The sequence below is a fragment of the Phymastichus coffea genome, unplaced genomic scaffold (assembly GCF_024137745.1).
Source record: "Phymastichus coffea isolate CEN01 unplaced genomic scaffold, Cenicafe_Pcof_1.1 PCOF00116, whole genome shotgun sequence".
Taxonomy (NCBI): domain Eukaryota; kingdom Metazoa; phylum Arthropoda; class Insecta; order Hymenoptera; family Eulophidae; genus Phymastichus; species Phymastichus coffea.
The window spans coordinates 280,125-291,694 of record NW_026706927.1 but is presented as its reverse complement, the minus strand read 5'-3'; the positions used below and the strand labels follow the sequence as shown (position 1 = coordinate 291,694).

General features: G+C 29.7%; 3 protein-coding genes across 4 annotated transcripts; 2 read left to right on the top strand and 1 right to left on the bottom strand.

Moving 5' to 3' along the window:
- The first annotated feature begins 206 nt into the window (after positions 1 to 206).
- Positions 207 to 2,412, top strand: LOC131670807 (uncharacterized). Its single transcript, XM_058946748.1, has 3 exons — positions 207 to 306; positions 382 to 502; positions 877 to 2,412. Exon 3 carries the CDS (start codon positions 893 to 895, stop codon positions 1,802 to 1,804), a length of 912 nt encoding a protein of 303 aa, XP_058802731.1. The 5' UTR covers positions 207 to 306; positions 382 to 502; positions 877 to 892; the 3' UTR covers positions 1,805 to 2,412.
- A 3,004-nt stretch (positions 2,413 to 5,416) lies between these two features.
- On the top strand, positions 5,417 to 6,911 carry LOC131670824 (deubiquitinase OTUD6B-like). Its single transcript, XM_058946771.1, has 4 exons — positions 5,417 to 5,629; positions 5,712 to 6,141; positions 6,214 to 6,436; positions 6,506 to 6,911. The coding sequence occupies exons 1-4, from the start codon at positions 5,548 to 5,550 to the stop codon at positions 6,692 to 6,694; spliced, it is 924 nt and encodes a 307-aa protein (XP_058802754.1). The 5' UTR covers positions 5,417 to 5,547; the 3' UTR covers positions 6,695 to 6,911.
- Positions 6,912 to 6,973: 62 nt separating this feature from the next.
- Positions 6,974 to 10,327, bottom strand: LOC131670823 (lysine--tRNA ligase). 2 transcript variants are annotated; one of them, XM_058946770.1, is made up of 8 exons: positions 10,136 to 10,327; positions 9,198 to 9,345; positions 8,668 to 9,120; positions 8,344 to 8,589; positions 7,804 to 8,226; positions 7,527 to 7,720; positions 7,261 to 7,423; positions 6,974 to 7,187 (listed from the first exon to the last, which is right to left on the bottom strand). In XM_058946770.1, the coding sequence occupies exons 1-8, from the start codon at positions 10,168 to 10,170 to the stop codon at positions 7,089 to 7,091; spliced, it is 1,761 nt and encodes a 586-aa protein (XP_058802753.1). In that variant the 5' UTR covers positions 10,171 to 10,327; the 3' UTR covers positions 6,974 to 7,088. The 2 variants fall into 2 exon arrangements, with proteins under 2 accessions (XP_058802753.1, XP_058802752.1); XM_058946769.1 differs by lacking the exon at positions 10,136 to 10,327 and adding an exon at positions 9,810 to 10,044.
- Positions 10,328 to 11,570: the final 1,243 nt, after the last annotated feature.

Genomic DNA, 11,570 nt, shown 5'->3' with positions numbered 1-11,570 from the left:
TCAAGCTTTTTCTACAATGAAAGGGATATACATTGAACAGGAAAAAATAATGCTAAATATATCTTTTTATTTTTTTAAATTGTATTAAAATGCAAATGATTGGATAAATAATGAATCAATTATGTTATTGTTCAGCTATTGAAAAGTGACAGTGGCACGGTGTTGATGTTTACAAATTTTAAGGAAATCTCAGTGCAAGCGCTAGTGTCATATTACCTTACTTACTGTCAACAATACTTAGTTCAGAGAAAACGACTCCACTCAGTTTACCGATTGGTCACTTCTTTTGAGTCTTTCAATCCAATGGTCAGATTTCAGAATACAGTCGTGAGAAATATCTACTGTGCTGACTGCTCACTTTCAGTGCTCTACTACTTATAGATCAGGCAGTCTGACAAAGCTACCGCGTGGAAACGCTTGCGGCTTTTTGAACACTTGACAATATCTGTTCTCTTGGAATCGCTTTGTTATTGGAGTCCGAGGAAGGTGGTCTTTTTATACAGTGAGTTTTTCAATTTTCTAAACGATTTTTCGGGTTAATTTTTAAAGCGAGGAAGTTACAGTGCTGATAATACATAAAAAAGAAAATAAAACAAAGTTTAAGGTTTTATTTATTTAATTAAATATTTTGACGATTAATAAATTAAGGATAGTCGGTAATAATGTTCTTGAATTAATAAATTCATACAAATTTGAAATTGTTACTAATTTACAAGGTTAGAGGGTCGATAAGTTTTATTCAATTCTATTTATTACATGTTATAAATTCAAATGGAATAGTACAATATCCTGATCATGACATAAAATAAGTGTTCGGAAATTATTAATTAAAAAAAATTTAAGGCCATATTTCTGATTTAAAGTATTCTATTACAGGATAAATATTTTAACCATGGGAGATTATAACGCTCTAATTAAATATGACAATATAGACGAATGTTACTGTGTCTTATTTAAAAATCAATATGCTCTCGAAAGAGAAGAAATCAATGAGATATTTTCACAATGTGGACATGTTTATAAAATACGGCTTGCTGGAGACAACACAGGTTATTGGTTTATCAAATACAAATTCTGGGATGAAGCTAAAAGAACTGTTGACGATTTAAGATATCATCCAAAGATTAAACTGTCAAAACATAATAGCAAACAAAAAGATTGTCGTACCACTGAGAAAAACCAAAATAATGGTCAAGGAAGAAAAGAATGTGATGGAACAAAATTATTCCAACAATTTCGTAAACAAGCAAACAATAAAAATGATAAATCAGGAAATTTCAATGAAAATGAATATCATGGTAATTTTAACAATCGTAAGAATGATCTACCATGGGGACCAAAAGGTGCAACAAGGAATAAAAAACAAGATCATCTTGTTCAAGGACGAAACAATTGTGAAGAAAATTATGATGGACTACCAGAATTAGTTGACCGTACTAAGAAAGTAATGGTAGAGGAACAACAAAGTATAGAAGATGAAGTTCCTGAACTTACGACAACAAATGGGAGAACATCGACAATAAGCAATTCAATAAAGAAAATCATACCTGCCCATGAAGTGGTAGTAGCAAATATTCATCCCCTTTTTGGTGCATCTTATATTCTGTATTTGCTTGATCGTTATAAGCCTTTGGCCATCACTAATATAATGGTAGAGCCAAAAACTGCTAAACGATATTGTTATGTTTATTTTAGATCTGCAAAACAGTCACAGCAAGTGGAAATTAATTTTGACAAAACATCATTATTAGACCAAAAACTAGTTGTAATCAGGTCCAGTCAACTAACTGAATCTGTACATTAAGTAAAGTAAGAATATCAATTGAATATATTTATATTTTATTGATGGTTAGTAGATTTACAATGCTATTTTTACATTTTTGTGTTATTTACTAAATTTAATTCTTTCTAGTTTATAAGTTAATGCATGATGGAACACATTGAATATTTGTATTACTATACTACTATATTATTTAAAAAGTGAATGAAACTTTAATCACAATGTTAAGTATTTTAAGTAGTATCACATTTTTTATTAATAACATATTAGCTAATAAAAGTTTTTATGTAACTTAAATTAAATTCTCTAAATTTAAATGGGCATTTTACAATTTGTTATGTCAAAATTTCGTATGTCGTCTTATATTTATTTTTAATTATGTATATTGGAATATGGAGTACTATGACAAATAATTAGGGTATTGTTCACTAAATTTATTGCATATTTTTAATCATGTGATAGGTATTGATAAAAATAAGTATCAAATTAAAAAATCTTGTTTTTATTACAAAGTTATTTTCCTAAAAACTTTTTTCTCTTAATCATTCTTGAAATATAAGTGTATCATTCATTTTTCTTTATTCAGATAAATATTTAAATTAGTTATTATTAGTAATTGTTGTGGTGCTGCAAATAAATAAATATATGAAATCCCAGTAAATGAAACATTTTTATTATAAACAGTATTTCTTACTCAATACACAATAATCAAATAAATACACAGATATAACTGTAGTAAACTTTTAACCAAGTCAATCAACCACCGTTGATACGCAAACATATATCGAATCTATTAGCGTTCAATTGGTCTCCACATTTATTTTTAGTTTCAAAGAAGTGACTGTCGATGTGAGAAGCTATAACTTTTGATGTTCTATTCTTTAAAGTAATAGTTTAGGTGTTGAGGAAGTAGTGGTAGATGAAATAATACATTACGGTACAAGTGCGGGAAAGTAGATTCTTGTCTCGTGAGGCGTTTACAGAAAGGTACATGGAGACGAGAAACTCTTTTCCCGCACTTATATCGTAATGTACTAATACTTGCGACTGATGAAATTGATGGTTGAGAGTGCATGGTCCAAAGAACTACGGGTTGTTCTATAACTTTAGAATTATTGAACGAACCACGAATAATTTTCTTTATTTGAAAAACTTGACTCCTATAAACTATTACATAATTTATGTGAGGTTGTCATGTGTTGTACCAGAACTTTATCTCTAGAAAGAATATCAGAATTTTATGACCCTCTAGCGGCATCTCTCTCTCTCTCTCTCTCTCTACATAAGTATCTTAAATTGTTTTCAAATTACATAAGTATCTTTTGCTTCTTCGTCTATTTGGTCCAGTACAATCATTCATCGACGGAATTTTATTTCCGATATTTCTAATAACAGGCATGGATGATGCTATTATTTCAATGCATTTAACATTACTTTTATTACTCTTTTTCAAATACAATATTTCTTAATCTAATTTAACTATTTTCTTCTATAGTTTTCTTCCGAACTTTCAAAAGTAATAAAATCTATCTAAAGATGACGTACATAACATATATTCAGAAAATTATAAGCTAAAAGTTTCAATAGTATTGATAGTCGTTATATATTTACCGTCTAAAATGTTTAATGTTTTCTAACAATAATTTTTATGCAGTAACTTCCATTCCTACCCCCTTTTACGAACAGAAAAATCTTTAATAAAACAATTCAAACTGATAAAAGCTAAGTAGTTTCTGTAATTTTTATGATCATATAGATTTCAGAAATCTTCGGTTTTATCCTGTATATGATTAATCCGAAAAGATTTTAAGCCAGAAGTAATAATTTTTTAATTAACAACTTTCATTATTTTAGACTTTATCAGAGCCTTATAAAAAAGAATTACGATATCGACAATCTATTGAAATGCATAAAACTAATTTTATATTTCTTATACACTAATTCTGTGAAAAATTCTAAATCTCAATATTGGACTTACATAATATATCTAGTCAAATATATAATATAGAAGGAGTCTATAATAAATGAATAATGTAATTTGATCAATGATTTAAGTATACAAGTTTAATATAAATATATATATATATATATATATATATATATATATATATATATATATATATATATTAAAAAATATATATATATATAAGAATAAAAAATTAAACCTGATTGTTCGAAATAAAATATATTATTAGTGTGATCGGAATTTTGGGAAGTATTTTAGTTTAATTATTTTTTCTTTTCCAATTGCATTTATTATAGTTTAAATCAGAATATCTTCACACGCGCGGCTCATATAATTTATTAATATTAAAAGTAGTTTTTTTTTTGAAAGGCTGTTAAGAAGTGATCTCGAAGCGGGCTAAGTCGATTTGACCCAGGATTTTAGATGGCTGTAGTTTATTCGCATAGCGTTTTATAGTTTTGTGTTTATGAGTAAAACATCATAATAGCAGTGTTAAATTTAGGTAGGGCGACGCGGAATGGATGAATAGTGAAAGTAAAATACTACAGGTTTATAAAATAGTAAAATATTTTTTTTATAACGATCAATAGGATAAATAGTGCAAACAACTGAGAAACTAGCCTCTTTCTACGAATGGCCGTTGCTGCTTTAGGCTCCTTCGCTTTCCTCCCAAGCTCCTCTTTGCCCGCCAGCCCTAAAAGGATAAATCCAGGTCCGGGCCTCCACGAGGAAAGCAATTAAGGAAGGGTACGGCTTGGGTCCGTCGACGTAAGTGACAATAAAAGAGTTCAAGCGTAACTGGAAGAGCTATTGAGATTTACCGTTTTTAAAATTTTGGGTTTTCTATCGAGTCGGCGGAGGCATTTAAGTGCTCATAAAATACATCTGTTGTCCAGACCTTGGCCAGCACTCGAAATATAATAGATTCCTCCTTTTAGGCTTTTCCTAAAACTGTATTTTTTCTGTCGAAGTTCGTGAAATTCTCCCTTTTAAATAACCATTTTCATTTCACGAAAATATGCCAACTTATAAATACGCTTGTATGAAACCTCGATTTAAACTTACGTGTCTTATTTCTAATTTAATTTGCATTCCTTACACGGTGTGTATGTAATTTGACTCATATATATGCATAACACGCGACGTCGGTTCGCTACAAAGTTACAACTGCTTCCGTATAGAGAAACATCGATCTCTTTCTAATCTCAAATAAAGTGCCTTAAATTTATTTATTTGGACTCTACTTTATTGAAAACCTCCCTACAAAAATGTCACTGTATTCAACAAATTCTATAGAGAACAATTTCGAATTATAGCAAAAACTTACATGAATTTTGCATATTTTATTTCAATTATAACTTTTTCGGGATTTTCACGCTATGCTATTTGATATATAAGTTCAATAGTTAGTTATAAACAAGTATTTTGATAATTTATTTTTAAATTAACTCCAAATAAAATTGCGTTGTCATTTACTTTAATAAATACATTGAAACATCTATATGGTACATACATCTATAAATCCATATGTAATATAAATATACAAATATATATATATACAAATTTCTAATAATTAGAATTATTGTTCATACTAAATAAAATTATGCGTAGTTTTATTCAGTTGACTTGAAGTCCGTGACGTACCGTATAGGTTTGAAAGAGCTCTTTGATAACGTGCACAACCGTGCACTGGTTGGTCATTACTATAAACTATAGCTATAGCCATTTTATAACCTCTAAAACACATACTTGTTTTGTTTGTAATCAGTGTAAGAGAGTGAAATAATTTTTGTAATTCGGAATGTCTGACGAAAGAGAACAAATATTAGTCGAGGAGCAAGATTTAATTATTCTCCACAAGAAAGAGAGAAAAGAATTACAAGGCATTCATATATTTTTTTTACTTAATTTACAAATTGCTATAGCAAATATTAATAACACTATTCTATCTATTGTTTATTCTAGCAAGGATACAAATTTTAAAAAAGTCTGTTTGTAAAGGGGATAAAAAAAAAAAGAAAGAAATCACTGAAGAGATTGTTAGACTAGAGACGGACCTAGACAAGAAACAGGACGAAGAGATTGCAAGATTCAAATTATCTCAAATGAATATTGATAAAACTACTTGTGTCAAAGTTGAAGATCAAATTACCAATGGTGATAGTGAATCATCTCATTACAAAAACAATCAAGATTCAAAGTCAACAGTTAAAGTTTCCAAAGCACAAAAGAGGCGAGAAAAGAAAGAAATTGCAGAAAAGGAAAGAAATCAAAAAATCATTGAACAGGAAGCTCTAAATGTTTATGGCAAAAGAAATGTTGAAGCACAAGCAATTAATAATATTTTATCAAAAAGGGATTTGATGATTTATGAAATTCCAAGTGATGGACATTGGTATAATTTAGAGCAGTGCTATCAAAGAATGTTTAATTAAGCATCAATGTTAATGAATATTATTTTTTTTAGCCTATACAATGCTGTTGCACATCAATTGAAATTAATAGGAAACACACCTTCCCTGAACTTTATTGATCTTAGGAAACAAACTGCCAAATATCTAAGAGAGCATAGTGATAATTTTCTGTCATTTATAGATAATCCAGATTCAGATGATATTATGTCAATTGAACAGTATGAAAAATACTGTGATTCAGTTGGAGAAACAAGTGCTTGGGGTGGAGCAGTTGAAGTGAGAATATTTATTCAACATGCAACGGTATATTAGTATTTTATGTTTAATTAAATTTTCTTATTACAGCTGCAGGTACTAGCAAATGTTCTCCAATGTCCTATTGAAGTTATTCAAGCTAGTGGTGTTCCTTACATAGTAGGTGAAGAATATGAACAGACAAGAAAACTTATTCTAACATATCATCGGCATATGTACCAACTTGGAGCACATTATAATTCTGTAACAAAATATATAGCAAATTTAGAAGACAGCTGATCTAACTGTTAAATTGATTCAAATTAAAATAAATTATAGTTAGCTTATTACACGGTTGAAATTGTTCAAATTTTTTTGTGATTACTAAAGTTGTAAAGGATTGTGTTTTATTATGCTTTATGTTATGAGAAGATCATTTTAGAGTAAATTTTGTTGTGTTAAAGATTTATTATATATCAATAACGTTAAAAAATCTTATAAAATGTCAAATGTACATGAATCATGAAAAATAATTTATATAAGATATATTTTAATTTATATCTGTAATTAAATTATAAATTCATTCAAGTCTATGTTTATTGTAACACGATTATCTAGGTAGAAGAATATAAAACAATGTTACGATAAATTATGTTTATTAATAAACTTTTAACGAAAATTCTTTTTCCAAAATTTATTTTGCTGTATTATCAACAGCTCCTATAGTCTCTTGTATACCGTCTTTATTTCTGTTTGGATCATCAGGCTTCATAGCCGGGAAGAACAGTACCTCCTGTGAGTAAATTAAATAAGTTTTAGTTTACAGATATTTTTGAATTATAAATATGATTCTAATTCAAACTAACTTTAATATTATTAGAGTCAGTGAGGAACATAGTTAGACGATCAATTCCGAGACCCCAACCTGCAGTAGGCGGCAAACCATATTCTAAAGATGTACAGAAATTATCGTCAACTAATTGTGCTTCATCATCACCAGCAGCCTTATCTTTTGCCTGTTGCTCAAATCTAGAAACATACATTTTCAGTTATATAAAAATGTTCTTTTTCAAAAAATGAGAATTACTCATTCTCAAAAATATCAAATGCAATTCGCAAAAATATTACGTACCTTTCCCTTTGTACAAACGGATCATTCAACTCCGTGTATGCATTACAAATTTCTTTTTTCATGACAAAAAGTTCAAATCGTTCCGTGAGACCCTCCGCAGAACGGTGGTATTTAGCAAGCGGAGACATAATTTGTGGATGATCCAAAATGAATGTTGGATTTATACACTTTTCTTCAATGAACTCGCCGACCAGCTAAAATTATAACTTAGAATTAGTAACTAATTAATAACTATCTATTTATAAATTCAATTTTTAAACTGTTAATATTTACATACTTTATCTAGTAATCTAGCAGTGGTCCTTGGTGCTGGACATTCAACCTCATGCTTTATACAAAGATCACTGAGGAATTTATTAGCCTCTGGAGTATTTAATTCGGAAGCCTTAGGAAAATTAACGTTCAGAAGTTCCTCAAGACTTTTCAACATTGATATTCGCTTAAATGGCGGAGTAAAATCTATTTCTACTGCTTCACCTTCTTCACCGTCTGGATGGTAGATTACTTTATAAGTACCATGTGTTAACTTAACCATGCCCGAAATCATATCCTCAGTAATAGCCATCAAATCATTGTAATCCGCATAGGCCATGTAAAATTCACAAGTGGTGAATTCAGGATTGTGAGTCATGTCGATACCTTCATTCCTGAACTGTCTTCCGATTTCGTAAACTCTATCAATTCCTCCTACCACTAACATCTGTAAAAAAAGTTGAGTTAAATTAAATTTAAAATTAAGATAATTAAAGATTAAATTAATATAACTATCTTTAGTTATATTAGAAAATGTATATAGTTTTGAAACTATCATGTTTACTTTGTGGTAAAGTTCTGGTGCAATCCTCATGTACAAATCCAGTTTGAGATCGTTGTGATGCGTGATAAAAGGTTTTGCTGTTGCACCACCAGCAATCATGTTCATCATTGGTGTTTCAATTTCCAAGAAACCCAGTTCATCCAAAAATTTACGTATGTAAGAAATAATTTGCGCTCTAATGTAAAACTTTTGTCTGACGTGATTGTTAATGATCAGATCTAAATAACGTTGACGGAACCTTGTTTCCTAAAGTCAATTTTAAAAATAAGTATGCTGTACACATTGTCTACATTAATTATTAATAATCTTTTACTAAAATTTTACTTTATCTTTCAATCCAAAATGTAAATGAGGAAGCATGTGCAAACAAGGGCTCAGAAGTTTTATACTTTTAGGCATAATTGAAAATTCTCCTTTCTTACTTTTACAAGGAAAGCCAACAATACCAATAATATCACCTCTACCAATTTTTGAGTTATCTGGCTCAAATTTGCTTTCATCATAATAAAATCTTGCATTGGCCATCACTTGAACTTTTACACCTTCTCCTCGAAGGTCATAGAATATTAACTTAGCACCTGCTGATCTGATTGAATGTATTCGACCAGCAATACTACAGGTTTCACTCTCCAACATTTCTCCATCAGTTATTGTATTCCTATACTTTTCAATGAATTCCTGCAATGATATGGACACATGAAATTTATGTGGATATGGATGTTCCTCTGGTGTAGCTTTAAGCTTCTGAATGGCTTGCCCTCGAAGTTTGAAATATTCCTAGAACAAAAATTAAATTTAAAATGTTAGCCCTTTCTCAATCAATAAAAAACTAACATTTGGTACAATAAATTTACATTCGGGCTAATATTCTCTTCTGAAATCTGATTTTGACTGGCTTGTGTTATTCCTTTATTGGACACTTTCACTCCCTCTTTCTTTTTCAAATCTATTTCTATTTTCTGTTTCAACTTTTTCTCTGTTTTTATATGCCTCTTCAATTCACTGAAATAGAAAATTTGGTATTATTAAAAATTATTGAATAAAAATTTCAATTCATATTACTATGAAAAATTAATATTTTTGTTATAATTATTTATTAGATTCAACATCATTCATTCTGCAAAACAGTAAATTTAATCTTTTTCCATTGTAATTATAAAAATGATAAACTTAAAAAGAAATTAAAATGACCATAAAGCGTACATCCATCTGACAACAATGGAAGTGGTAAAACATTCAGATGAGCATACTTTTTTGTTTTAAATTACTTGCTATAATAAATGATTATAAGACTAGAATATAAAAGACATAATATTACAAGTATCTAATTTCTAATTATAACGAGCAGTAATCAAATGTACAAAGTCAGCAGCTGATAACACGTTCGCTCGTACATCAGGGTGATACGCTTAAGGTTGTAAGCGATCTATATGAATGTGCCGTTTTTAAAAAACAAATTTACGCACGGTTTGGACAAAGGTTGGCAGATGGAAATATGACGCAAGTTGTAACGTGTTTCATCACATAAGTATAGTAGGCTAGCCGGCAGAGCAGCTTGACTTCTTAACAAGCTTCTTTCGATAATGCCAAACATCGTTCGTTGCTTACTGCACAATTATCGCAATTATAGCACTACCGACAAGGCGGTACAAAAACCGTTAATTTATTAAACAAAGATCGAAAAATACTGTAGTATAGAAAGGAAATGTTCTTGAACATGCACAGTGTGCTGTAGGTTATCTTTAGATAGTCAAGTAAGTTCTAACGTGAAAGCACCACGATGATTACTCACTTTTTTGACAATTTTTCACCTACTGGTTCGGCCATTTCTACGGTTGATATTGATTATATATCAATGACTTAAAGAATGAAAATCGCGAAATGAATTTTCGGCGATCTCTTTCGATTACACCGACATGCCTGTAAGAAATCAAGGCTGCCCGTTTGGCTCTAGCCTCTGGCTCGTCCTCGTGGCGAGCGGCTAGGTTTTCAGCTACAATGCGCAGAATCGTGCGAGATTACCTCATATTTTACCTGATTTCCCACCATCTTTAGCAGACGAGAATTGTACACTATTCGTAGTTGATAAGTTCACGCTTCTCGCGCGTATTTTGAGATAAGCTGCTTACAGATCAGCTGCTATAAAAAGTTTTACACCGATGCGAAAACAGCCCGACACAAATAACATTTTATTACAAAAAATGATCACATCTCACGTATGCCTAATTATACTTCTCGAAAATATAATTATTTGTTATTGTACCATTATATTTCTCATAAAAAATAAAAAATATCGTTATCGATACTTCACCTCCTATTTATTCACATAAAAGACATAATTAAGCAAAAATAAATTCACAGAAAAATTGTACTTTCTGTAGTCTAAATTGTACCATCAGTACAATTCTATAAATTTGTTTCTAAAAGAAATAATAGGACAATTACAAATTACCACTATTTTGTTACAACTTACAAGAATGTCATCCGGAAATGCACTTTGCGCAGGCGTAGAGCTTTGTAATTGTCCTATTATTTCTTTTATAATCAAATTTATAGAATTGTACTGATGGTACAATTTAGACTACAGAAGGTACAATTTTTCTGTGAATTTATTTTTGCTTAATTATGTCTTTTATGTGAATAAATAGGAGGTGAATTATCGATAACGATATTTTTTATTTTTTATGAGAAATATAATTATATTTTCGAGAAGTACAATTAGGCATACGTGAGATGTGATCATTTTTTGTAATAAAATGTTATTTGTGTCGGGCTGTTTTCGCATCGGTAGTTTTACTAGCTTCAAACGGATCAACACGTATATAATACACAGGAGAAAGTTAAAATATAAGTATCATTGTGATAAACGGATTTTTTAAATGTTCGCTTATTCATTAACGTGAGTTTGTAATAAATAAATAAATAAATAAATATGTGTATGTGTATACATACATACATACATCCATACATACATACATATACATTACATACATTACATAAATACATACATACATACATATGTATTATACATACATAAGTATTATATTATATATATGTATGTATGTATGTATGCGAAAGAATTGCATGATTCGGAATGATTGTTTGCTATGAAACGTCAATCTTTATTTCATTTATAATTAATTATAATGATAAATATTAGTTTCTACAAAACAGAAGCAATATCCACATTATTACATGAATTAAATAAATATCAAGTGGATACATCG